The 27773-nt window shown below is 50.6% G+C and overlaps 2 protein-coding genes and 1 long non-coding RNA gene across 10 annotated transcripts in view; 1 reads left to right on the top strand and 2 right to left on the bottom strand.

The window, feature by feature from the left end:
- LOC143441252 (uncharacterized) overlaps positions 1 to 1912 on the top strand; it is a 4948-nt gene extending 3036 nt beyond the window's left edge. Inside the window, exons 2-3 of the long non-coding RNA XR_013108478.1 lie at positions 413 to 559; positions 899 to 1912. This is a non-coding gene — a long non-coding RNA (uncharacterized LOC143441252). The remainder of the gene's footprint in view (positions 1 to 412; positions 560 to 898) is intronic.
- The window catches only part of Phyhd1 (phytanoyl-CoA dioxygenase domain containing 1), an 18401-nt gene extending 14826 nt beyond the window's left edge, over positions 1 to 3575 (bottom strand). Inside the window, exon 1 of the mRNA XM_076928437.1 lies at positions 3449 to 3575. The gene's annotated coding sequence lies outside the window, so the exon portion shown is untranslated. The remainder of the gene's footprint in view (positions 1 to 3448) is intronic.
- Positions 2034 to 27773, bottom strand: Lrrc8a (leucine rich repeat containing 8 VRAC subunit A). 8 transcript variants are annotated; one of them, XM_034494642.2, is made up of 5 exons: positions 27601 to 27773; positions 24665 to 24773; positions 11328 to 11385; positions 8679 to 10843; positions 2034 to 4049 (listed from the first exon to the last, which is right to left on the bottom strand). In XM_034494642.2, the coding sequence occupies exons 4-5, from the start codon at positions 10833 to 10835 to the stop codon at positions 3774 to 3776; spliced, it is 2433 nt and encodes an 810-aa protein (XP_034350533.1). In that variant the 5' UTR covers positions 10836 to 10843; positions 11328 to 11385; positions 24665 to 24773; positions 27601 to 27773; the 3' UTR covers positions 2034 to 3773. The 8 variants fall into 8 exon arrangements, with proteins under 8 accessions (XP_034350533.1, XP_076784541.1, XP_034350534.1 ...); XM_076928426.1 differs by having other exon boundaries at positions 24665 to 24790; positions 27601 to 27718; XM_034494643.2 differs by lacking the exon at positions 27601 to 27773 and adding an exon at positions 26737 to 27478.

The following is a 27773-nucleotide window of genomic DNA, read 5'->3' as shown; positions in this document are numbered from 1 at the left end:
CCTACTGCTGAGCCAGCAATGACCTGGGGACCTCACCAAAGTGGGGGAAGGGGCTCAGCCAGACAGGTGGTCCCTTACTTTCTCTGCAGCTGGTGATAACAGGTCAGGGTGAACAGCAAGTAATCCTGCGGCTAAGGAGCTGGGCCTGGGGCTCCATCTAGGAAGCGCCTCCCAAAGCTTCCCCCAACGCTAGCAGGGTGGGGCTGGAGGGGTGGAAATATTTTGTTTTTAAAACTATTCTTCAGTTTCTCCAAATTTTCTAAATTGCTTTTGTAGGTAGGCCCACACTGATGTTTTAGGTAGAGTGGCAAGGCCTGAGTGGGTGGGGAGCCTAAGGGGCCTGTTCTATTCATCCTGCTGGCCTCAGGGGGAGGGGGAGTGGTGTTTCCACAACTCTTTTTTTTTTCCTCAGAAGCTAACCAGTTCCAGATGGATTCTACAGGTCTGGGGCAGAGGCCTGAAAGTCTCTCCCAATCCCAACTCCTACTCCAGGGTAGGGTGGGGGCAGCGGAACTGGATCAGATCAACCCAGACAGGACAGGAAGTTCCCTGATTGGAGGTATGTAAGAGGGTCTTTCTGTGAGTGAAGCCCTCTGTTCAGCCTCCCTATCTGCAAGCAATGGGGGGGTGGGAGAGGGGAGTGGTGGAAACGTGTATGCAGAGGAGACTCAGGTCTGAGGGCTCTGCCTGTGGAGTGCAGGCCTCCTCTTTGGTCACACTTTGGCCACTTCTTCACCTAAATACTTCTGATGGAGGGGCTCCTGATAGGCACATAGTCCAGGACAGTGTGACCACCGAACAGGCTCATGCTATGGCTGACCTGTAACCCCATATCCATCCATTGGAAACTTAGTTCCAACTATTTTTGATAAATCAACCCTCTCTGCTTTTTCTATAGATCTGCTTGGAAAACTATATAGTCCATACTGGCTTTGGCCTCTGGAGGCCTCCCTGACTCAACTTCCAGGCTTCTGAGTTTACAGGTGTGACTGTGACTGGAGTATACCGGGTTTAGAAGCTTAATGGAATTCAACAACTCAGGGAGGCAGGGACATAGTGGGAAGTGTATGGTCCACTCTCACAAGTGGGATTACCCTTCCTGAGGCCAGGCTAGCCCTAACGCTCCCAACTCCTGTGAAGTTCAGAAGTGGCATGTATTCCTCACTGGGTACAGCTGTCAGATCCTGAACTTCCGGTTTCTGCAACTGCTCTGTAAGGAGGCACTCCTCTGTGGATCACCCAGAAGTTAAGGGGTCACACAGAACACTTGTTCAGCACCTCCCAATCCACACACCATTTTTACATACTACAGGGATGGAGAGTAGACACTATGTAACCACAGTCTCTTTAAATAAACCTGCCTGTGCCATTATTATTCCAATGATGGGGGTGGGGCAGGGGACAAGCAAAAAAAAAAAAAGAAAGAAAAAAGAAAAAGAGAAAGAAAGGAACTAGAGTCTCAGTAGAGCTGAGGTCACCCAGACAGTTCTTTTTACCAGAGTCTCTGCCCTTGACCCTCAAAGGGGCTGGGAGCCAGGGAGGCCTCCCCATGATGACTGCCAGCCTTACCTTTGCAGAACCATGGAGCCTTGGGTTTTGGAACCCCAAGCATCTTCTGAAAGTATGGTGGAGATGCCCAAGGCACAGATAGGGATATAGAGGCCACAAGAGGAAAGAGATGGGCTTGGCTTCATGCACAAGACAACTGGGCTGGAACAAGGGCTTCTGACTCCCATTCTCGGTGCCTCTTCTAGCCCTGACCAATCAAAGCTCAAGCTCGTGAGAGCCCAAACAACAGGTGCCTGGGACAACAGAAAATATGCAGGCCACAGACCCCTCATCAGGAACTATGCCTGATGCTTACAGGTGTTCTGTTTGGCTCACCACATCTGGCAGACCATGCTCAAGTTTCACAGGGCAGAGAAGGAAGCAGAGCAATGGTCCCTCAACAAACTATTCAGGGAGGACCAAAACACCTCAGAGAAGTGAAGGGACAACCCCGAGTTCTATGGTATGGAGACCTCCAAAGGCAATTGTGTTATAGATTTATTTGATATCTGAACTGAGTCTACAAGTCAGACCCATGTGTAACGGATTGCTTCATGGTTGTCAGAGGCTAGTGTGCAGTATTTCCAAGGGTTACATCCAATGACACGACGCAGAAAACACAAATGGACGGAGAGACAGACATAATCATTAAGACAAGAGACGCTAAAACGTGCCTTAGTGTCCGTGTGATTGATCTAAGGCGAGGACCCTTCTAAGTGGGACCCTAGTGATTGATCTAAAGCAGAGTGGCTTACTGCCACTAGATGCTAACTGTACTGTGTGCAAATCAGGTGCCCAGGACAAACTGTCCTGGAACCCCAAAACTGGGAGCTTGCCCTCACAGTGCTGACCTCTCATGCCCAATCTGCCTCTAAATGTCAGCTCTTCATGAAGGACCAGATGGTGACAGAGCTAATGTAAGCAGACGAGGCGAGTGGTGGCACTGAGCAAACCCATGATGTGGGGACGGAGTTGGGGGTGGGGGTGGGGGTGGGGTGGGGAGCAGCAGCTCTGGGCTCCTTAACACTGTGCATGGAGGGGCATAGTTGGGGTGGGGAGGGGGATGGAGCACCGTTCATCTGGGAATTAACCAGCCCAAGTCTCCCCGTTCTTGGCAGCTCCAGAGCCTGCCTTTTGGCTGACAGCCATGAAAAGGGTGCCTGCCAAGACTCATGGAGGAGAAAAAAAAACAAAAACAAAAACCACCACCAACAACAAAAAAAAAAACAGGACACCAGAAAAAAAAAAAAAAATCTTAAAAGCAAACAAAAATAAAAGCCTGCCCCAGGAGAGGAGAAGAGTAAACAGCACTTCTGGACCACGGTCAGGACAGACTGGGAAGACATCCTGGTCCATGCACCAGGGACAGGAAATTTTGTTCAATGTCTTGCTGCTTTGCTCAAGGGGGAAATACCACCACCCTGAGACTTCAACTCACTGGCCTTTAGTGTCTTTTTTTTTTTTTTTTTTTAATTTTTTAAATACCCAAACCATCATTTTCAAAGCAAAACAAACAAACAAAAAAACAAAAAAACAAAACAAAACAAAAAAACAACCAAACAAACAAACAAAAAAAAACCTCACTGAAAAAAAAAAATCTAAAATTGCTTCAAAAACTGATAGGGCAAGCCCCAGGCCTGATCCTTCCACCTGGAGGGCTGGTCTCCCACACACTTTGCTGCCACAGCCTAGCCCAGTGCCAATAAGGCAATCATCCTTCGACTGGCTCACCCTACCCAACTCTGCCCAAGTCTGGGTGGGCACTTGATTCTCTCAGCATCACCCAAAAAGAAAGAGGTGAACACTGCCAGGGTGTTAAACACTTCCCACAGAGCTGGACCTTCTTGGGAATGTGTAAGTTATCTGGAGGGAAAAGATGGGAAGTGGAAAAAATAAATACCCAGATAGATCTAAGTTACTCTTCCTGGGCCTCTGATGCTGGTTCAGCCTCTGAGGCAGAGATGGCCTCCAGCGTGAAGACCCTGATTGTCCAAATACTGCACTCTGAGACTAGTCTCAGAGATTCTGGTCTCCAGCAAGTGCCTGTCCTGGGTGTACATGTCCTAGAGGGAGAAAAGGGACCAGCCCCTCAGTCCCTGTTTTCTGCTCTGGCCCAGCCTCTGCCTGGCTGGACCCAGCTGGCTGTCCAGCAGTCCTGGGAGAGCTGGGCTGCCCACTTGGCCTGAGGGTGTGCTGAGGCTTTTTGCTGCTCCTCCAGGCTGTGCTCAGGCCTGCTCCTTGTCAGCTCTCCAGAGCCGTTCCTTCACCTCTGGTGGCAGTGTGCTGAATAGGTCCTCCTCCACCACCAGGCCACTGCGCTTGAGCAGGGGACACTCGCCCAGCTCCACAGGCAGGCATTCCAGCCGGTTGCCCCGAAGCTCAATCTGCGTCAGGTTGGTCAGCTCACCCACTCTAGAGGGCAGCGACTGCAGTACATTGTTGCCCAGGTGAAGAGCCCGCAGCTTCCGACACTGGAAGAGCTCTGGGGGGAGCGCCTCGATCTGCAGGAGGGAGCAAAGGGCTAGGGTGAGGTGTGTAGCTGGACAGGGCCTTCACATCAGTTCCTCTGGATTCTGACAATCCTTACTGTAGGCCCCAAACTGCCCAAGTTACAATTACTTTTCTCCAGGAAGCCATCATGACTGCCTCCAGGATGGGTCCTACAGCATCCACTATGCTAATTCTTCTGACTGTCAACTCTTGGGCTGAGGGCTCTACCCAGTACCAGAAGAATATCAACCTGGCAGCTACGCTTACCCCACCCACCTCCAGGGCCCAGGGCCAGGGTCTTGGTCCTGCCTAGTGTAACAGCAGCTTCTGAATGGAAGGCAGCAAGTTCTGGGAACTGGAGAGAGAGTTCGCTGATGGGGGCCAGAATCCCAACTACAGCACTTCTCCTTCCAGACCAGGCCTACCTCATCTATCAAGCCACAAGGTTAGCTAGGGTGCAGGGGCCCAGTACTGAACACTCAGGACCCCTCCTAATTTGGCCACACGGGAAGAACACACAATATCCATGTGCAGCTGATCCCAAGGTGGCTCACTCTGAACACAGATACTATTTAGGGTTTTTGTTGTCTTATAGATTTACATATTTTTATGTGTCTGAGTCCTTGTGCATGTCTAGTGGAAGGCCAGAAGAGGGCATCACATCTCCTGGAGCTGAAGTTAACAAATGGTTTTAAGTAGTCGTGTGGATATCGAGAACTGAGCTCAGGTTCTTTGCAACAAGTTTTACAGGGTTTCTCTGTGTAGCTCTGACTGTCCTGGAACTCACTCTGTAGACCAGGCTGGCCTCGAACTCAGAAATCCACCTGCCTCTGCCTCCCAAGTGCTGGGATTAAAGGCGTGCGCCACCACTGCCAGGTAGGATTTATTTCTTAGGTTATGAGTGCTTGCCTGCATGTGTGTCTACATACCACAATAATGCCTAGTACCTACAATGGCCAAAAGAGGGTGTTAGAGACAGTTGGGAGCTGCTGTACAGATGCTTGGAACTGAACTCAAGTCCTTGGCAGAAACAACACTGGTAACTGAGAAGCCAGCCTTTCAGACCCTATTTTTATATGTGTCTATGTGTATGTGTTTTTATGTGTGTTGACTACTTGTGTGAGGGTGCCTGAGATCAGAACAGGGTATAGGGCACTGGATTCCTTAGAACTGCAGTTCTGGGTGGTTGTGAGCTGCCTGATATAGGTGCTGGGAACTGAACTCATGTCCTCTAGAAGAGTCACATAACCACTGAGTCATCTCTGTAGCCTCAGCACAGATACTGTTAACTCGCCGGGTGGTGGTGGTGCATGCCTTTAATCCCAGCACTTGGGAGGCAGAGGCAGGCGGATTTCTGAGTTCAAGGCCAGCCTGGTCTACAGAGTGAGGTCCAGGACAGCCAGAGCTACACAGAGAAACCCTGTCTCGAAAAAAAAAAAAAAAAAAAAAAAAAAAACTGTTAACTCACTCAGTGTTCAAAACCAGCAGTAAATGTTCTGTGACTGCTACACATACTGAAGACATAACTTGCCCTGAGTTCAGCAGGTTGGAGGTGGGGCCATGACGTAGTCTGATTCAGTAGTGATGCTCTGTGTTTAGAAAGCAAGGAGCAAATCACAGGGACTGGGTAGCGCTGCACAGTGCCCACTCTCAGGGACTCCACCACTGTCCCTATGCTCCTGCTATGGAGAGGTGACACACACCGTCTGAGGTTGCTGCCCATTTTGGTGAGAGGGTGCAAGTTTTGCTTCTGGCCGCCATTCACACAGGAACCACATTCTCATTGTGCTAAATACTTCCTGTTCAAGAACAGGAAGGAAGCCTCTTGCCCTCCTGGGCCTCAGTTTCCCATTTTTGAAACACAAAGCTTGGACTAGAAATACTCATCTCCAGCATTCCCAAGTCTGAACCCTTTTTTAGCGTTGGACCTGAACGTCACAGGGAAACAAGTGTGGCTACAGTCTCACAGCTCGAGTATAACTCGTTTGTTCAAGGAGATGTTGCCTCCGCTGTGGCCAGGGGTCAGAGATGGGATAAGGTGGCTATAGAGTCTGAAGTTCAGGGATATAAAAGTTAAAGGTAGATGGGAAGTGGGCCCTGCAGTACCCAGGGAACAAAGCCTTCCCAAAGTAGCCACACTGCCTCCCTGCCCCCACTCCCGATGCCACCGCCACCACTGCCACCACCTAATGACCTCTAATGATAAAGTCAAAGGTAGTAGAGACAGTTCTGACCAGAGAGGGGTAGGGTCAGATCTACTCAGTCAGTCCATGGCTCCAGAGGTCCCTTCTTGACAGTCCTCTCCCCAGAACCCCACCCCCATCACTCTGCCACCACATACTCCCTAGCCTCAGAGAAACAAAGGTGCTTGGCTCTCTGACACGGCCACACACATCTTTTGTCCCGAGTGTCCCTAGTCCACTGAAGGATGAAAGTTGTTTCCCATCACCTTGAACCTCACCTCTGCTGTCTCTCCCTGATTAGTGTTGAAATGGCCTCAGGGCCACTTGGTCTTCAATAAGGACAAGCCTTCCAGGAGCCTCTGAGACACTGCCTCCCCCATGGCTTTTCAACCTTTCTGACCAACCATCTGGAGAAGTGTCACCTCTGAGCTCATACAGCATAATCTGCCCTTCTGCCAGCCTTGCTGCTGGCCAGTCACAAGCTCAATCCACATCTGTTCTTCCACTGAAGTCCCACACACGAGCAGCCACATGCTCCAACCCAGCTTTACTTTTCACTCGAAAGTTCATTACAGATCCTTGTCTCTCCCCCTCCCTTCTCCTGGATGGTTATACCAAAGATCCCTCTTCCTCTAGGAGCGCAGTAAAGATGACTGAAAGTTCCAGGACAGTTCACTGAGAGCCCACAGGATGTACAACTGATCATTCCTCTGAAGACCTACACTGCCTCTCAGGTCCTGGCTCAGGGTGTAAGATACCTGAGAACCCCACGCTTCCTCCCCAGCCAGTGACCCACGACTCTCCCTCCACAGGCTCTTCCAGATTCATCTTCATTTCTGTCCCTAGCAGCCTTGTCCAGTTCAAGCCTCCCACCTCACTGCCCACCCTACTGTAGTCTCAAACCCACGAGGGCCCTGCCTGCCTATAACTGGCCCAAGCACATTTTTCCCGATAAAAGGCGTCTGGGTGCGTGTAAGGGTGGAGACAGGATATGACTAAGCAATGTGCTAAAGAGGGTGTCAGAGGGTCCCCTTCCTCTAGTACAGGACAACATGCCTCCGCCAGCTCCTTCCCTAAGGGATGACCTCAGCCAACAGGCATGACACTAGCAAGCAAGCCTGGTGTGAGAACCTGGGGGTGAGGGACAGGATAAGACAAGGCTGAAAGCTAGCCCACACCTTCCTGAACCAGTCCAGCACCTGGGGCACACAGGCACTTCAGGGTGTGGGGTGGAGAGTCCATCCCAACTCCCTGAGGTAACCAGCCTCCAACACTACTTCAACACTCCAACACTACTTCAACTACTCCAACACTACTCCAACACTCTTCAGAGGCTCCTGCTCTACGGGAAACAACCAGAGTTGGATCATCATCCTTGACCATTCTCAAATGTACATAAACCAAGCCAAATAAGATTGTCCCAATCCCTCTGACATGGAGGATCTAGGCTGGCCTGCACTAAAGGTCCCCAGGGACAAATGAAGGAAGCATGTTCTGGGCCACGAAGAGGTGAGTCCCAAGCTAGATCCATTGCCTCCATACCTGAGGCTGGCAGAAAGAGGTGCTGGTAGCAGGAGTGTCACACCTGCTGAAGGCCACCACAACTCCACTCAAGAGCCAGCAGTGCCTGCCTACTTTAAGGACCAGATTAATGGAGATGGTGGCTGAATTGGCTCTGTCTCCTGATCCCTAACCTCAGGCTCCCCACCTTTTACAGGAAGACGTCCTGCAGGCCTTGAGGACAAGGGAACCTCCTAGCTAACATACAGTAGCTGCAGGCTGGTTTCCCCTGACCACAAGCCACACAAGTGCTCTGCCCTTAGCCCATCTAACTGCCCCATTACCTCTTGGTGGGGGCTTTCCAGTCACACACAGGGCTGGTACACAGGGGCCACCTACAGTTTCAAGGGCGTTGCTTTCCACAGTTCTGGCCCTCAATTTCCTCTCCAGAAAAGCAGTGGGGATGAGCCCACCCCATCTAAGCTAACTTTGTTCTTCACCACTTTGATGCAGAGAAGGGAGGGACATGGGCAACGTTGGAGCTACAGAGACCATCTGGCTTTACCTCAGTCAGCAAAGCCACCCACAGAGTTTCTCTCGCTGGGAAGATATAGGCTGGTCTCGGCTCAAAATGTTGGGAGACAGATACCAAGTTAAGACCCGCCTCCCACTACTCCATTTCAAAAGAACCTTGGTGTTGGGATTCCTGTGTTATGCACATCCCTGAAACACAGGCAAACAGCACCTCTTACAGCATAACACTGATCTTCTGTGACAAGGCCAGACTCCCAGCCCAAGATTCTGATTTAGCAAACCTGCAATGAGGCCTAGGAGTCCAATTCCTGAACTCTCGATGTTTCTAGAACACAGAGCTTCTGGAACCTGAAAGCATCAACTGTCCTGAAACACTAGTCCTCTGAGCACCCAGAGCAGGCCACCCTGTAGCCAGGCACTCACCCTGTTGGCTGTGACAGCCAGGTTCTGGAGGTTCTGCAGGAGGCCAATGTCGGCGGGGAGGAAGGTCAGGTTGTTGTGGCTGAGGTCCAGGTAGCGCAGCTTGCGGCAGTAGAAGAGCTGGGTGGGGATTTTCTCGATCTTGTTGCGGTTCAGGTAGAGCCGCTCGAGGTTGGTGAGGTTGCCGACCTGGACGGGGATGTAGGCGATGTGGTTGTACCACAGCTTAAGGCAGGTGAGGCGGTGCAGATGCTGGAAGCTGATGATCTCCTCGATGGTCTTAAGGTTGTTGTCCTTCAGGTCAATCTCCTGCAGGTTGTGGAGGCTAAAGATGGAGTGAGGAATACGCTCCAGGTCACAGCGGATCAGCTCCAGCTCCGTCAGGTTAACCATCTTCTTGAGGCTGTTGAGGACGATGAGCTTGGTGCCCTCATTGTTGATGGACAGCTTCTGCAGGTGCACGCCCACATCCGTGACCACCTGCGGCAGCTTGCTCAGGTTGCTTTTGAGCCGCAGCACCTTGAGACGTTTGAGCTCCCGCAGCCCATCGATGACGATGTAGCGGTTGTTCTCTGCGCTCAGGTTGCCTGTCAGGTGCAGCTCCTCCAGCGTCTTCAGGCTGTAGATCCACAGTGGGATCTCCTTGATGTCTGTGAACTTGATGTGCAGTGCCCGCAGGTTCTCACGCAGGAAGGCCAGGGCAGGAGCCTCGATCTTGGCTGCTGTGTGGTACAGCCACAGCTCCTTGAGGCCTGTGAGCTGGGCAATGCTGGGCGGGATGGTCACATCGGGTATCAGTTCCAGCTTCAGGACCTCTAACTCAACCAGGTCAAACACAGTGTCAGGGATGCCACTGAGCATGAACAGGTGCAGCTCCAGCTTGTCCTGGGCATTTTTGGTGAGCCGCTGGCGCAGCTTGTCCAGTGTCCACTCATTATTGAGGTTCAGCTGGCGCAGTTTGTTTTCACTCACCTCAGACAAGAAGACGGCAAAGCGCTTTGAGTAGAGGGGGTCATACTGGTCGATGAGGTGCAGCATGAAGGCAAAGTCGTTCTTGACATCTGGGATGTCACTGTAGCTGCTCTCCTCTCGGATCGACTCAAATGAGTACTTCTTGAGGGAGCGCCGCAGCATCCACCACAGTGTGTACATGCAGATGAGACCATAGAAGATGACCAAGCTGATGTAGAAGGATGCCAAGATCTTGAAGAGGGTGGCCAGGGGGTGGGCACAGCGGTAGGTGCGGTAGCCGGTCAGGCTCTCGATGTCCACGGTGCAGTCCACATCGAATTTGATGTTGTGCACGTAGTAGACGGTGTAGCAGATGATGAGCACGAACTTGATCACCTTGATGATGGTCTGCCGCATGTAGAGGCGGTACACAATGTCTCCCTCCTCCACATGGGTCCGGAACTTCTTCACCTTCTCAAACAGTGCCTTCGCCTGCTCCCCTTCCTTCTTATCCAGCACGCCCGTCTCGGATCGGTCAACAATGCCCTGCTCAATCCGTGACTTGGTCCGCTGTAGCATGGGCACAGTGGCCTCCACATCCTCACTGACTGTAGAAGACTTCTTGTCCATGGAGCCGTTCATCTTGCTGAAGGCTGGCTTGGGATCACTCTCCTCCACTACTGTCTCTGACAGGGCCCGTGTGGTCCATGGTGAATCGAAGCACTTGAGCAGGATAGACACAAAATGTTCCAGCTTCGAACTGGTGCGTGGGAACTTGAACCAGAAGTTGCTACAGGCCAGGAAGATGAGGGTGTGCAGGAGCACGAGGTAGGGGAAGTACTTGGCAAACCAATGCAGGCGGTTCTCGTAACACACAGCATCCACATAGTTGTACTGGTGGCGATCTAGGTCATACTTGATACCTGTGGGGCCTGTGTCAGGAGTCGGCAGGACTGTGGAGTTGGGGTACGTAGGCTCTGGGCTGGAAGCTGCCCAGCCCCGGAAGGAGTCGTTACAAGAGTCTTTGGTGACCCACTTACAAGGTAGGCAGATCATCTTGTCCTGGGTGACTTGCAGCGTCCCCCCAAAGACAGCAATCATCAGCATGACAATGGAGATGTAGTCAGTGAACACATCCCACCATGGCTTCAGGATCCGGTATGCTGGCTGTGTGTCCGCAAAGTAGCGGAGCTCTGTCACCGGAATCATGGTTTAACCTGAAAGGGACCCAGAAGAGGGGTTTATCACAAGGCAGTCTCACAAGTCTGGACCCCAAGGATGAGGGAAGAAGATAAAAATTCCACCATTGTCCAAAACTCCATCCTACAAGTTAGGTGTGGTGACACACACATGTCTTTAATCTTTTTTTTTTTCTTTTTTGGGGGTAGGGGGGTTGGTTTTTTCAAGACAGGGTTTCTCTGTGTAGTCCTGGCTGTCCTGGAACTCACTCTGTAAGCCAGGCTGGCCTCGAACTCAGAAATCCGCCTGCCTCTGCCTCCCAAGTGCTGGGATTAAAGGCGTGCGCCACCACTGCCCGGTACATGTCTTTAATCTTAATCACTCAAGAGGCAGAGGCAGGGTTCTGAGTTCCAGGCCAGCTTGGTCTGTATACAGAGTGAGTTCAAGACCAGCCAGAGCTACACAGAGAATTTGTCAAAAACAAAACAAAACAAACAAAAAAACCAAACAACAAAAACCTACCCAAAACGTAGCCAGAGGACCAGCTCCATGAAGCGGCAACAGTGACTTGGAGGAGTTTCTGCAGTGAGGAAGACCAAGACTCAGTCTTTTTTGGCTTTGTTTTGTTTTTTGAGATAGAGTCTATATACTCCTGGCTAGCCCAGAACTCTGTAGACAAGGCTGGCCTTAAATTCACAAAGGGATGCCTGCCTCTGTTCCCAAGTGCTGGGATTAAAGGTATACACTATCATGCCTGGCAAAACAACCTTTTAAATTACTTTACTTTATACATATGGGTGTTTGGCCTGCATGTATGGCTATGTACCAGTATATGTCTCGTACCCACGGAGGCCAGACAGGGAGTCTGATTCCCATGGAACTGAAGTTACAGGAGGTTGTAGCACCATGTAGGTGCTAAAAATTGAAGCCAGGTTCTCTGAAAGAGCAGCCAGCATTTTTAACCGCTGATCCTTCCTCTAGCCCTCCAAAACTCATAAATCATGAAGTCTAAAAATCTACAAACATAGTGGCGGCACACACCTTTAGTTCCAACAGAAGCAGGCACATCTCTGTGTGTTTGAAGCCAGAATGGTTTACATAAAGAGTTCTAGACTAGCCAGGGCTACATAGCGAGACCCTGTCTCAAAAACAAAAGAAACCAAAACACGTCTCCACATTTATACACAGTAGGTGTAAACAGGGCTATGGAGACAGACAGCAAGTCTAGTGAGGGACTCCTGGAGGTGGGGGTGCAAGAGGGAGGCTATGGGTAACTTCCTGTGAGTGATCTGTGGTGTGAGGAAGGGAGCTGTAAACAGCAAGTGAAGGAATGCCTCCCCAGGGAGCTCACCTGGCTGGACTGGAAGCCTGGAAACCTGGGTCTAACTGGTGTCTGGGCTCCAATGGCTGGCCTAGTGTGAGAAATGTTGAACCAGGAGCTGCTTTAGGAAGAGCTGGCCTGCGCCACAAACACGAGTGTGAGAGGAGGCCCTGGAATCCCAGAACTTTCTGCAGAGGTGGCTAACTAAGCTTACTCTGCTCTACAAAACTGTAGTGAGTGGGCTACAGGAAGTGTCTATCCCTGGAAGTTCACTAGAGACCATCTGGAAAACTATAAAAGGCATGAGATGAAGGAGAAACCATGGCCCCGTTAACCCGGCTGCACTCAGCGTTTTCATCGACTTCTGGTTCCACATCTGAGATAGGGTCTTATCTAGTGTTAGGCTGGCCTCAGACTCATCCAGGACACAACCAATGATGACCTTAAGCTTCTGATCCTGTGTACTTCCTAAGCTACCACACTCAGTTTATGAGTTGCTAAGGACCAAACCTAAGACTTCTAGCATGCTATACAAGAGCTGTATCACCACCGCCATTTTAAAAAGTGAAACTGTGCTTTTACTTAACACCATATGTTCTTGATCAGAGTCTAGTTTTCACACCAGTTTTCAATACTGTGTCAGATAGGTGTCATTTTCTCAGAAGAGGATGGGACACCCAGCAGAGGGGCCTACTGTATTTTCATACTGATGTTGACCATGGCAGTAGTAACCCTCTCCACAAAGGCCAAGTGCTCCCAGCCGGTCTCTTGAGGGCACCTGTGTGAGGCTGGGGGCACCGCGCACTTAGTACAAATGGCAATAGCTACAGCACAGGGCAGGCTCCTCCCACACTGGCTCTAAGGGACTCTGCTCTCTCTTCTTTAACCTATTTCACAGACAGGAAAACAGATTCAGGAAGGCAAAACACCTGCCCAATGTCATTTTTTATCCAGTCAGACATCAGCCCACTCCTCCTGGCTAAGCTCAGGCTTCACTGCTCGATGAAGTTTGCCCTCCTCTAGCTCAGGGTCCCAGGCACAGGAGGTGCCTGATACACATGGTGTTGAAGAGACCATTGCAGGTGTTTAGAGTCCCTATTCCTGGGTTCCCACTGTTTAGGTCGCCTCAGGGCCAGCAGACACTAACACCAGCCCTAGTCCTGCAGCCACCAAGACAGTTCTGATGAGGCCTGGATTCTTGGGCCAGGATGAGTGCCTATCCTACAGGAAGGCCCCAGCCCCCTAATGACCAGCTGGCTCTGTACACCACCCACACTCCTGGGAGAGAGGGGCACAGGGGTGGAGAGGGCTGACTGAATCACAAAGCTGACCTCTAGCAGAGAACTGCTTAAGGTATCTTTCCTGGCTCTAAGGTCTCATCCAATGTAGCTGAAGACTGGAGAAGGGGATGGGTAAAGATTTAGGACCCAAGGGAATAAGATATCCTGTCCTGTTCCTTCAGGAGACTGGTTGGGACAGACAGACAGACAATTAGGGTCAGGTCAGCTTCTGGCTGTGATTTCCACTCCACAGTACTTCCTTTGATTTCTGGTGGGAAGTTGAGCCCGCCAATTCATGGAATATATACAGCCTCCTTTAGAAAGACAAGCTCAGCTGTGCTGCCCAGCAAAGTAGTGGTCAGAGTCCAAGATGCAGGTGAAGCAGCCTGGGCAGGCTGCTGAACAGTAAGACTGCTAGCTCCCTTAGGAAGGAGACAATCCAATCTATTCATGCCAGCCACCTGGCCCTCCCCCACCTCCAAGCACATTCTGGATTCTATGTAGCCCTTCTAGGCTCTGTGAGGGTAATGAACACATCCAAAGTGTACCCCACCTCAGGCTAGAGTGTGGGCTGACTCCAGAGCTGAGAGGGAAGAAGACTGAAGCCCAGAGGAGGACTGGGCCTGTGACTTGTGTAGAAGACAACCCCTAATAGCAGGCTTATGACTTCTGCAGGTGAGCCGGCATGATCTGCTACCATCCTCCACCTCCGCGAGCCAGACTAGATGCTTCTTTAGCACAGCAGTCCACAGTACAGTGGGTAGTAAACACAGAGGCACTCTCAAAAAGAGGGTGGAAGTGGGCAGGGATGGGTGTGGATCTGGGTGTGGTAAGCCAGCAGTTTCAGGTGGATGTGGCTTGGGTAGAGCCAGCAGGGTGACCCCTCCCACTTCCTGCCTCAGGGAGGGACTGGAGCAACAGGGAGTGGTGAGGTGCAGTACCCTCCAGCAGCCCAGGGAGCAAGAAGAGTGAGCACCCACACTGGGGACAGCTCTTCATGCACAGGCTAGGAACGGGGCCAGTCCAGAATCCACTGTGCTGCCCATGGCTTTCTTGGCTGGCTTTGAGACCTGATGAGATAACTACTATAAATGTAACCATTGTGCCACTCCTGTGTCCCGCCAGTGCTGTGAAGCAGAACTGTGGCTCAGATGCCCCCACTATCTACTGCACTGACTTTTTGTCTTGCACAACAGAAACTGATCGGTAGTCACTGAGTGGCTACCCATCGCCATGGACGTCATGGTTCTAAGTCTCTCTGGAATCACACAGCACTGCCCTGCTTAAGAAGAGGACACTGGAGCAACAGGCAGTCGTTAAGTCACAGGATATGGGAACCAAACTCTGATTCTCTGGGAAAGGAGCAAGAGCCTTAACCACTAGGCCATCTCTCCAGACTCTTTTAAATAAAAAAGAAACATAAAAAGAGTTCTTTCTTTCTTTCTTTCTTTTTTTTTTTTTTTGAGACATGGTTTCACTATATAGTTCAGACTTGCCTCAACTCAGCAATCCTCCTGCTTCAGTTTCCTAAATGCTGGGATTGTAGGCACACGACACACACTCTGCTTTTTCCCTAAGGCTCAATACTACCCCCTATGCCCATTTTACACGGGCACACAGGCTCAAGACAGACTGCACACCTAGGCACAGTGCAGCCCAGACAATTCACACCAATGAGCAGAGCTACCTGCCAGCTGTCCTGGACGTCCCTGGGTGTGAAGGGAGAGCAGCAGAAGGATGAGAAGGGTACAGGGGAGTAGAACCTTCCTCAGGAAGTGACCTGCGGGTTGTCTAGCTTCTCTGTCTGGAAGGGAGCAGAGACTGCAGGAAATATGTCTATGTAGTGTAAAATATGGGCCAAGGACGTGAAAGGCAAGTGACAGAGCCCAGTCTTCTGCCCCTCCTTTGCACCCTACCCCAGATCATTAAACAGGGCTTGGGCCCTGGGACCACTGTTATCACCACAAACACTCCTTGTCCTGACCATGCCTCTTGCTGCTGCAGCAGGAGAGACACTACCTCAGTTTCCTAACGTAGGCTGCCATTCAAATACGGCAGGACCAAGGCTCTGCAGAGGAACAGAATGGGGCCAGGCTGGCTCTGCTGCTCTCTAGGATGAGCCAGGCAGGTGGCTGTCCCTTTCTGTACCCTGACGCTTTCCTGACATAGTGCCAGGTTTTAGACCAGAGCCTAGAGATGGGAGTGAGGGAAGGGAACAAAATAGATACCCTACCCAATGTAGTAAGCTTTCCAGCACTTGCCTCAGTTTTTGTTTGTTTGTCTGGTTGGTTTTTTTTTTTTTTTTTTTTTTTTTTTTGGTTTTTTGAGACAGGGTTTCTCTGTATAGCCTTGGCTGTCCTGGAACTCACTCTGTAGACCAGGCTGGCCTCGAACTCAGAAATCGCCTGTCTCTGCCTCCCAAGTGCTGGGATTAAAGGCCTGCGCCACCACCGCCCGGCTGTTTGTTTGTTTTAAGATTTCTTTAGTCATATATTTTATGTATAAGAGTGTTCCTTCTTCATGTACACAAGAGGGAATCAGATCCCATTACAAATGATTCTGAGCCACCAAGTGGTTGCTGGAAATTAAATTCTCTGCAAGAAGAGCCAGCATTTTTACCTGCTGAGCTATCTCTCCAGCCCCCTTGCTTCAGGTCTTTAACTTCCTGGAATTTGTTGCTGTGACAATTGTGATACTTGAGGCTGGCAGCTTTGAGGCCCTGTTCTTTCAATAACACTGTCACATCTGACATTCCCAGATCTGCACACTTTGTGCAGCTCTGTGCATCTGTCCTTCTGTCCAATCTCTGAGACTCACATGGTAGAAGGAGAAGACAGAGCTTGAATGCAGCCTGACACTTTCCTAAGTGTTTGAGCTACTTCATTATGCAAAAGTCGCCCCCAGGGGCTGGTTCTTTCCCATCCTCACACCTGTGAAGGCCCAGCAGGCAGCAGTGGCTGCTGTACAGGTTACCATGATAGTGAGCACTCCTCCTCCTTCCAACCTGTACACTCTCTGCCCAAAAACATTATCCCACAAATGAACTCAGGACAGCTCCATCCTTGCCAGATCATGCCACATCCCAGACACACAGAAATGTATTCTATATAAGCCACACATGGGAGCAGAAGGGTCAAAGAAACAACCCAGTGAGCCACTGCTCTCCCTACATGGCAGGCAGACAGATGGCAGAGGAAGAATAGGACATAAATGAGTTCAAATTCATCCCCAGCACAAAATATTCTTGTTGCCCAAGAACGAAATTTAACTCAAATGTCTGTTGTTGTACCTCTGTAATAGGAATGCCTACGCTTCACAAATCTGTACACAATGACCCAGATAAAGTCCCGGGGATACTAGCATAAATAAAAGGCTGCTGACAGGGAGGAGGGGGTGATCCCCAAAAGCAGCCAGTCAAGACAAGGCTATTGCTCCAGTGACACCAACAGCAGTTCCAAGGAGTCAAATCCAACAGGAAGTGAGTCCTCAGGGAGTGGGTTGCGTAATGGGGATGGAGTTTCTATTTTGCAAGATGGACCTTTGTTAGCTAGAGGAGGTGACTACTGTACAGGGAGGAATACATCCACCACCACCCCTGCCATCCAGCAACCTTGACCTGAGGCATCAGCCTGCACCCCAACAGTGAGAATAAGGACCTTATATTACATGTGGATCATACAATAAAGACAAAGTATGAGCCCACTCTTTATTTTTGTGCCTTCTCACCTTCAAGTCTACTTTTTTTTAAGCCTTTAAAACTTTATGCTTGTTTGTCTGTTTATATTTTTGAGAAAGACAAGAGACAAGTGCGGTGTAGCATGCCTTTGATCCTAGCACTCTGGAGGCAGAGTCAGGTAGATCTCTGAGTTTAAGGCTAGCCTGGTCTACAAACTGAGTTCCAGGACAGCCAGTGCTACACAGAGAAACCCTGTCTTGAAATACAAAACAAAAGAGGAAGAGAGAAAGGCAAGCGAGCAGAGTTTACAAAAAAAAAAAAAAAAAAAAAAACAAAACCCACTCCCTGCATCTATGCATCTAGAAGATGACTCAAAAGTGAGCTGCCCAGTCTTTCTTCTTGTAGTGAATTAATTCCCTTTACTTAAAGTGTGTGTGTGTGTGTGTGTGTGTGCACCTGTGCACATGTGAGAACACACCACAGTACAAGTGCAGGTCAGAGAACAACCTGAGAGAGTCAGCTCTCTCCTTCCACGGAGCAGCAACGGAGGAATGAGCCCAGTTGTCAGGCTTAGTGGTACCTTTCCTCACTGGCCCATCCTGCTCACCTGGTATCTAAAAATACCTGAGGCTGAGACCCCTTTGAGATTAAAAGACCTTTTCTCAAGGATCAAATATCAGATCGCCTACATATCAGGTATTCACATTATGATTCCTAACAGTAGCAAAATCAGTTATGAAGCAGCAACACACTCATTTTATGGCTGGGGGTCACCACAGCCTGAGGCACTGTATTAGAGGATGGCAACATTAGAAAGGTCATGAGTCACTGACCCCATGAGCTGGAGCAACCTACTGTAAGCCTGTTCTTATTCTAAAACAGTCCATCAGTTTAAAAACCAAAACAAAATGAAACAAAAACCCTCACTACTGCATGCATGGAAAAGCAAATAAACTCGCTGAGATTAAGTCAGACGATGAATAAGGTTGTCTTTTCTGTATCTTGCAATTTACGTATCATGGGCTTTTAAATAGGAAACACACGTAAGAAAAAGCCTTCTGCCTTTTCTGTGGTATTTCTCCAGATGGTAAGGGGGCAGCATGTAATCTGAGTGTGAGTGTGTGTGTGTGTGTGTGTGTGTGTGTGTGTGTGTGTGTGTGTTTAAGAAGGGACTGGAGAAATGGCTCAGGGACTGTGCTACACTGTGAGGAAAGGTCACAGTAACTCTAATCTAAGGGGGCAACACACAGGGCAGGAAGAGCTTGGAGAGGGAAGTGCCATTCAGCCATGTCCCCTAGGCTATCTCAACTGTAAAGGGGGACCGTGGCTGTCCAGAGTGCCACTGTAGGAACTGAGGACAAGATGTGCTACACCTGTTTGAAACCTAGCATGGCCCAGACCAACCTGCCATCCCAAAAGACCCTCCCACAGTTCTGTTGTCTCCGGCTAGGAGGGTAGAGTACCTTCCTGCTTCCAGGACTCAGAAAAGGCCACTAGAGCCAGTCCTCAGGCATTGTGTCCCATCTTCAGGGCCTCCCTTTCGCATCCTTCCTCTTCCTTTCCTTACCCCTCCACTCTCACACCTCTTCTTTTCTCAAGAGGAATCTATGTTACTCAGGTTGCTGCAAAGCCCTGGTATGGACAACTCTCCAGCCTCAGCTACCTGAGTGGCTGGAACTACAGCAGTGTGCACTGCACCTAATTTCCTGTTGATGCTGCTGCTGCTTCTCCTTCTTCTTCTTAAATATTTATTTATTTATTTATACTGTTGCTTTCTTCAGACATGCCAGAAGAAGGCATCAGATCCCATTATAGATGGTTGCAAGCCACCATGTGGCTGTTGGAAGTTGAACTCAAGATTTCTGGAAGAGTAGTCAAATACACACACACACTCAGATTACATGCTGCCACCCTACCATCTGGAGAAAGACCACCAAAGCATGCATGCCCAGAGACTCAGGCAGCTCCTACACCCGGGCTACAGGTCCTCTGAGCTGCAGAGCACAAAGAGCCCTTTGTTGAAGCACAAACAGAACCTAAGGGAAAACTTCCCTGCAAGTGGAGGGAGGCTGTCCCTCTAAAATGCTCCTGGGGAAGTGGAAGGGCTGGTCCTTAGAGGCTCTGTGAGACAGAGTGGCTGGCTATGCCCCTCCCTCCCATGGGCTCAGGCCTATGAATCCGCCCTAGGGTTTATGCTTCCTCACTACTAGGCCAGGAGGAGGGAGGTCTTACCCTCACGTGGTGTACAGTCCCGTATCCTGGCCAGACCCCTAAGCCCAGCTGGAATGAGTGAGAGACTGTAGGCTGGGGACTTACCCTGCACAGAAGGGCACTCCCTCACCTCCTGGGAACCAGCCTAGGGGAGATGACAGGCTGGAGCAGGAGGGTTAAAGTATCTAAACTGCTTTGGCACTAGGGCAGAGCTTCCCAAACAGGTCTGTCTTCTGCAAACCCAGAGGGGTGTGGCTGTGTGGTGGTAAAAGGTGACAGGCAAGGGCTACCTCCTGAACTACCCCCACTGGGCACTGGACTCTAGTATACAGCTCAGCTGCTAAAGCTTCGACCCAGCCATTGTCCTCACTATGTGCCCAGCACTTCTTGACCCTCAGCTTCCAACATCATGGCAAACCACTTGGCAGCTCCCAACCTCACCAGTGAGTGACTTGGGAAAAGACTTCCATCTCATCTGTAAAATAGCTGTAATGTTTGTTTCTTCTGGAGGGTTGCAGTGGGGACTGAATAAAGCGGTTCCCAAAAAGCTTTTGGATCCTTTCTATGCAGTAAGAATTTTTACTATAGTTATTTGTGATGTTGTCCAGGCTGCCTTCGTAAACTCATGAACTCCTGTCCAGCTCCAAAGCAGCCTGGACCACAGACTACTGCTGCTGCTCCAAGAACAGGAAGGCTGAAAGTCCTTTATAATGTGAAGAGTTTGAGGTCCAGAGATATTAAGTGACTTGATGTTACAGGACCTGTTGGCAAGATGGACCTAGAGCTGACTTGCCACCGTGCCAAGCGGTTCCTAAGACAACAGGTCTCCTCAACAGGTCCTCGTGCTGCATGCACAGGCCTTTTGAGACGCTTCTTAGGAAGAGCCTCCTCTTGAGGAGGCATGAACAGAAATGAGGCCTTTGTAAGCAGGTCAGACTCAGGAGCCTCTAGTACTTCAGGTGTTAAGGAAACTGGAGCCCAACTTTAGGTCTGTATCCCTGGGAGAAAATAGCCTTGAAGATTGGTCATGATCTTTAAGAGCATGTTATATTCTGAGACTGTTAAGAAATGCAGGTGTAAACATCCTGGACAGGCTGCAGACACATTGGCTGTGGGTCCAGGAGGTGTAAGCACCCTGGACAGGCTGCAGACACATTGGCTGTGGGTCCAGAGGAACTAGGTGCTGGCCTGGACAAGCAGGCAAGGGGATCCAGGTAAAAGCAAGCTGTCTATCCACACCCCAAATCAGAACCCAAGGAGCCAGCTGGGGAATGCAAGGTGTCCCTAGGCCAGGATTCTGTCATGCCACCTGAGCTGCTAGGCACACATTTGTCATGTTGACTGTCAAAGAGGGCGCAGGTTTGGCAGATGCGCCTCTGAGGTAGGGTGGCATGTGAAACATAGAATTTTACAGCCACTTTTACTCTAGAGGGAGCATGAGGCTGTAATGCAGCAAGCGATTTAATTTTGAGATTTCAAGCCCTCAGGAGACAGAAAGAACTTACCAGGAGAGCCCAGGACATCTGCAGTAGAGTCACAGCCTTCCAAAACCTCTGTCTCATGAATCCTTCATGAGAGAAGGTAAAGCCCATCACCCACACACACACACGCACACAAAGAAAGACACACACATACATACAAAGAGACAGGCAAACATACACACAAGTACACAAAGAAAGACACACACACATACACAAAGATAGAGACAGACACACACACACACACATACAGACACACATACACAAAGAGATAGGCAAACAAACAGACACACAGACACACAGACACACATACAAACTAAAAAAAAATCCAACCTGGTTCTGGAGGAAGCTCCACTCTACTCCCTCCTGTCTTCAGCCTAGGGGATTTTTGTCTAAAGGCTGGCTGGAGCTAAGAGTGGCTTTCTGGTTAGTGTCCCAAGTATGGTCTGCAGACCACCAACTTGACCACATAAGGAGCTTCTGCCACATGCAGACTCCTGGGCCCAGTCCTCCAGGACTGACACCAGGTCTGGGGCCTGGGTCAGTGGGTACCACATTATAAATACTCTGAAAGTGACTTCAAAGTAAAGAGATAAAGAAGAGCCGAGAGGGTGGGGTAGATGGAGCACGGGTCCCCAAGCTACTTTCTACAGTTTCAGGCCTGCTATGTATTCCCACTTACAACTTGAGGCTGTAACAACATCTTCTAAGCCCTGGTCTCTTTGTGTGTCTGACAGCAAAAGGACAGTACACACACATACACACACACACACACACACACACACACACACCACACACACACAGCTGGGGTGGAAGTGAATGCCATAGCCCAATAGGCTTCTTAGCACCAAGCATGTCCATGGAGGATAGGGTGTTGGAAGGAGGGGAAAGAAGAGGGCTTGAGCCATCAGCTACTCAGGGGCCAGCTTATATCTCTGAGAAGCAGGGAGACTGCAAGGGATGGGCAGAGGAGGAACTGGAGTGAAGGTTGGGAAGGGCCTAGGAGAGCCATGCAGTCAAGTGGGCACCAGGAGCTCAGCAAAGAACACAGATCCTGCCAGACAACACTCCACTGACTCCAGCTCTCAGGCTTGACATGTCTCACTATAAAACCCCTGTTGATGTTGCATACAGAGGTCTCACCTGCAATCCCAGCACTTGGGAGGTAGAAGCTGGAGCAGCAGGAGTTCAAGGCCAGCCTGGGCTGTATGAAATTCCATTGTGTAAAAAAATGCTGATATGGGGTTAGAGGGATAGCCCGGTGGTTAAGAGCACTGACTGATCTTCCAGAGGTCCTGAGTTCAATTCCCAGCAACCACATGGTAGCTCACAACCATCTGTAATGGGATCCGATGCCCTTTTCTGGTGTGTCTGAAGAAAGTGACAGTGTACTCACATACATAAAATAAATAAATATATCTTTTAAAAAATGCTGATATTTAATTGTGCCCAACAGTGGCTCTGTAGACTCAAACAACTGGGAAGCCCTTTTCCTTGTCTTCCAACCCATGGGATTTCTGTCTGAAACTCTCTGTGGCCAATACAAAACTGACCTGGAGATACTGTAAAGACATTCAGGTCTAACTTACGACTCAAGTGTCTGCATGGACAGACTCAGGAATATATAGCAATCCAATTCCACTCAAATGTTACAATTCTCCCTGACCTGCACATGGGCCCCAGCTCAGGCAGACAGTGGAGACTAAAGCTGGCAGGTCACACCTCAGGCCAGTGTGATAGACTCTACACTGTTTACAAGCAGAGAAGGAGTTCCCAGCTCATGTAGGCACTTCCTCTGGCTTCCTGTTCTCCACTGCCCAGAAAGGCAGGCTTCAGTTCAGGTCTCCACTCCCCAGGGACAGAGTTCCTCAACAACCAACAGGAAGCTCCCACAGGGCAGGGCAGTCACTGCTGACCTTGTTCTCATAAACAAAAGGGTATGACAGCACCACACACCAGGTGTTTTCCACCTCCCTCTCTGATGTCAATGCCCACACAGCCAGAAAGGCCAGCAGGGCCCCAGGGGTGCTGCAGCAGGAATGTGCCTTCTGTCTGCCAGCCTCAGCAGCCTGTCTGAGTCGGTCCTGGGAAAGAGCTCTAGATACTGGCTGCCCTTCCAAGAAACAGGAGAGCTAAAAAGCAGGTAGCCCCAAGTGACCTGACTTTTATGAAGTATGCATCAGAGAAAAGAGAGTTGGTTGTGTGTGTGTTTGTGTCTGTCTGTCTGTCTGCCTCCTATTTATCTGAAGATGGGGTCGGACTTTCCCTTCTCCGAACATCTATATTTCCAGCCCTCTAGAGGCTGAGGTAAAAGGATCAAGAGTTTGAAACGAGGGCTGGAAAAATGGCTCAGGAGTTAGAAACACTTATTGCTCTTGGAAAAGACCCAGGTTCAATTCTTAACACACACATGGCAGCTCACAATTGTCTCCAACTCCAGTTCAAGGGAATCTGAAGCTATCTTCTGACCTTCAGGGATACCAGGCACACCCACGGTGTACAGACATATATGCAGGCAAAACACTCATCATTCATACACATAATGAAATAAAACTAGAGAAGAGGGAACTGGAGAGATGGCCCACAGTTAAAGCACTGTCTGCACTTCCAGAGGTCCCGGGGTTCAATACTCAGCACTCACATGGCAACTCACAACTGTCTGTCTCTAACTCCTGTTCTAGGGGATCTGACATCCTTACACAGACATACATGCAGTCAAACCAACAATGTACATAAAATAAAGACAAATAATTTTTTTTAAAAAACTAAAAAAAAAAAAAAAAAAAAAAAAAAAAACTAGAGAAGGAGGAGGAGGAAAAGTAGTAGTAGCAGTAGTAGTGGTGGTAGTAGTGGTGGTAGTAGTTGTTGGGTTTTGAGGCTAACCCAGGAGTAGCCAGCCTGGGCTACACAGATGTTGAAAGGAATAGTCACCATCCCAGCTGCCTTGCCTCAAAAAGCAAAGCAAAGGAAAACTATACCAAGTATAGGAAGATATCTCCAAGAGACCCATATGTGGCCACGTAAGTGTGAGGGCTGCTCCCACTCGTCATGCTTGGGACACATTCTCAAGGCTCTGACGAGTCCCACAACAGCCACACAGCTCTCTAACTTCAGTGACCAAAGGAACACCTCTTGGGAAATGTGTCACAGGCAGCACTTCTAGCTATCCACACTAAGGAGATAGGCAGGGAGGAACAGGTGGTGCTAACAATAGTCGCATATCCCTCTCTTTAGGACCTCTGTGAGAACTGGTGTGGAGAAGGCACTACGCAGAGCGCAGAGTGTCTCAGAAAGTGTTCTTTGCCTAGAGCTGGCCTGTGCTGACAATGCTGTGTAATCTGCAGAACACACTGACAAAGGACTGCAGCAGGATCATTTCCCAAAGCTTGAGCAGTGGTCTCTGTCCAGTGCTGACCCATGCACAAGCTGAAGCAACATGCTAAAACCCCATGAAGGAAACTGCGGCTGTGGACTGAACTCAGCTCCTGTAACTGTCTGGGTCTGGTCCTCTGGTCTTGCTTCAGTCCCCCAACCTCCGTCTCTGCCTCAGCTTTTCCTGAAGGATGCAAGAGGCCTCAGCATTACCCCAGAATGATGTTTGTGTGCCTATAATCCTAGGACTGGGAGACTGAAGCAGGAAGATCAGGAGTTCAAGGCCAACCTCAGATACACACTGAGTTTTGAGAAGTAACTTAAAGGTAGAATGCTTGTCTATCTAACACATGTGAGGCCCTGGGCTCAACTTTCATTACTGAAATAGAACCCAAAACATCAAAGCAGAGAGAGCAGGCACCACTCAGATGCCCTGGATCCTATACAGGTCAAAGGACTATGAAAATGGAGGTGTGCTCATTCCTGGGAGAGGCAGTACAAAAGTCTGGAGACAGCCTTACCCTGAGATGGCTCTGCTATCTTTGTGTTGGCTGTTGGTGCTGAGGCTGGTCCCTGTCTGGATGCACAGGGTCCTGACATTCCTTTTGCTCCATGGATGCTGCTGCTGCCCTATGAGAAAGGGAGAGCTACGGTCAATAGGCACATTTGTGGCTCTCAAAGATACTTATATTGTTCACAGAGGTTTTTTTAGAGCACCTGGAAATAAGTGACAGAGCCTACATGGGACTCTAGATCAACGGGAGCTACCAAAAGGGGCCTGCCCCACAGCACAGATCCTGGTTCTCCAAAGCCTTTTCAATCTGGAGGCAAGGTTCTGCTAGGGACTCAGGCTCAGCCCTAGAACCAGACCAAAGGGGTTAGTCCAGTTTCTTAGAAGAACAGGTATCTGGTGAGTCTTGGGTGTGAAGAGAAGGATCCCAGCAGGAGGCACAGCACAGGCAAAATGCTTCAAGCTACTCTTTGGTCACAGCTAGTCCTGGAGGTGGGAGATGGTGAGAGAGGAATGACAAGGGCTGAGCCAGGGCAAAAAAGGACTTTCACTGAAACATAAGGACATACTCTCCACAGTGAGCAAGCACTCAACTACTGATGGGCACCATGCTCTGCACTGCTTACCAAAGATAAGATGGCTGTGTGAGAGAGAAGTGTAGACACGACTCCAGACAAGGAAGACAGCAACTGTAGCCCGAGATGGGTGTGAGGCCCAGCCATGAGGGAGTTAGAGCATTATAGCAGTAGTTAACCAGGAGGGAAGCAGCAGACAGCAGGGGCTGGGGGGAGGGGTGTCTAGGAGGGGCGGGGAAACAACTGGCACACTTGTGGAGATTTAGGTTTTGGTAAAGAACTTAGTCCCCCAGCAGCAGGAAGACAAGACAGGCAGGCTGTGTGTGACCATGCAACAAGGACCTGGAGTCAAGGAGGTACAGAGGCCACCCAGTCCACCTCTGCCCCGCCCTCTCACACAGGACTGGAACACTGCTGGTGCTGGACAGTCACTTGCCCACTTCACAGCCATAGCTGAAGTAGGACTCTGGAATCACTGACTCTTCTAGTCCCACCTTGAAGGACATGTACCCTAGATAGCTTACTCAATAACCCAAGATTCCCTCCTCTCTCCTCTGGGCTGCTTCAGGACCACTGCAGTCTATATTTATTTAATGTCTGCATTTATTCCTCCCAAGTTATCAGGAGGTCTTGCTGGTCAGCCTGTGCTTCAATGTCTCTGTGTAAAAACCTGGACTCATCTACAGTCTCAGGAGAGTGAGCTGGGAACAGGCTGGTTTCAGGTCTTCTAAGCAAGTTGGGATTCTGCCCCATTAGGATGACCCTCAGAAGCCCATGCCTTCTACAAAGGCCACTCAACTTTTCAAAAAACTCCATCCTAGCAGGTGTGCTATGGTATGGAGAACAAGTGTGTGAGGCTGACTCCTGGGGGTGGGAGGTGTCAGATGCTTCTCTGGTCCCTGCTTTGTACACCATCCCCAAAACAAATGGAGCTTCAGACCCCAGGAGGGCTCCAGGAAGTTGTCCTCCAGCACTGCTAACCTGTCCTTGCCTGCCCATGACATCTGGAGGAGAGCCTGACCTTCAGAGAAACAGTGTATGATGGCCTAGCCCTCGGGAACCACCCCTGGACCTCTGAATACACCCCCACTCTCCTACCCTCAACTGTCAACTTATTGCACTGTCTGTCTGTTGGCCAGGCCATTGTATCAGCTCCAGAGGGATGGCAGAACTAAAGGGACCACTGACACACTTGCAAGGTGGGAAAAGACCTTGTGGCCTCTGGCTATTCATTTGTCTCCAAAATTCAGCACACAAACGCCCTCTGTCCTCACACACACTCTCTCCCCTCCACACCTCATCCTTAAAGCTGTCCTAGTTGGAGCAGGGGAAGAGGAGGCAGTTCAAGTGTGCTGTCCTACAACTATCACCATGTCAACCCAGTTCCCAGCAGAAAAAGGCTACCGAAAACTAAATGTGTCCTTCCCAAAAAAAGACAGCAATTGCATCAAGCAGAACCAGCCCCTCTCGATTTACTCCAGTTCAGAGGAAGGAGAGGAATCCTTACCGAGGCAGGCTCATGAACCCAGGTCTCAAACAGAGGTTAGAGGCCCACGTCTTTACCCAGCACTCAGGAAACGGACAGACGAATCTCCGTGAGCTCGAGGCTAGCCAGCCTGCTTTACATAGAGAGTTCGAGGACAGTCGAGACTACATAGTGGAGACCCTGTCTCAAAAAACAAACTCCCAACCCCTGCCTCCGTCATCCCGGGCTCTCTGCTGTTCCTTCAGCTTCGGATCATCTTTGCTGACCTCCAGCTCAACAACAACATCCTATATCTGTTACTCCTGCCCAGGAGATGCCCAAAACAGGGACAGAACCAAACGGACTTTCATATCAGGAGTCACTCGTTCGGGGACCCGGCCTGAGCAGGGTCCCAAAAGTCTGTGCTCCCGTCCCCATAACCGGGGACAGTCCGGGAGATCAGGAAGAGGGAGTGGTCCAAGGAAAGAAGCCGGCGTCGGGAAGCCCACCGCCAAGAACTGAAAGAGCTGGTGGGGTAGCTGTCAAGAGAACGCCGGGGTGGACCCGCTGGGAAGGGGGGCGCGTGCGCAGAGGGGCGCGGATCTGCGGGACCAGCGCGGCAAGCGCGGCCTGAGGAGTGCGGCGGAAACGCGGGTGAGAGGCGCGCGCGGAGAACAGGGTTCCCGGGAGGGGGCTCGCGCGCCGCTGCACGGCCTGGAGGGTGGAGTCCGAGCCGGCGCCCGCGGGAGGCAGGGCGGAGCGGAGGCGAGCGCAGGGCCGGGGTGGCCGGCGCCCTCGGGCAGCAAGAGCCTCCCGAACTGGAGGGGGCGGAGCGCGCGTCCGAGTGGGTTCCGTGAGGTGACAGCGCGTGAGGTGGAGGTCTCAACCCCCGCCCGACCCACTCACCTGGGCTCGCCGCTCGCAGCCGCCCGGCAAGCAGCCCCGGCCCTCCACCACCCAGTCCGGCCACCGGCCGCCGCGCTCCCCCGGCGCCTCCTTTTGTTTGTCCCTCACTGCACCACTCTGCCTCCCCCGCCCCGGAAGTGACGTCACGACCGGGCGCAACCGCGGCATCCCGG

The sequence above is a fragment of the Arvicanthis niloticus genome, chromosome 2 (assembly GCF_011762505.2).
Source record: "Arvicanthis niloticus isolate mArvNil1 chromosome 2, mArvNil1.pat.X, whole genome shotgun sequence".
Classification (NCBI taxonomy): Eukaryota; Metazoa; Chordata; class Mammalia; order Rodentia; family Muridae; genus Arvicanthis; species Arvicanthis niloticus.
Note: the sequence above shows the minus strand (reverse complement) of the source record. Positions and strands in the feature narration are given on the sequence as shown.

Coding starts and splice junctions, on each gene's coding strand:
- Lrrc8a (XM_034494642.2), bottom strand. CDS start 10,835: ATGATTCCGGTGACAGAGCTCCGCTACTTTGCGGACACACAGCCAGCA. Junction 4,050..8,678: donor TGGCTGTCACAGCCAACAGG/GTGAGTGCCTGG, acceptor TCCCTCCTGCAG/ATCGAGGCGCTCCCCCCAGA.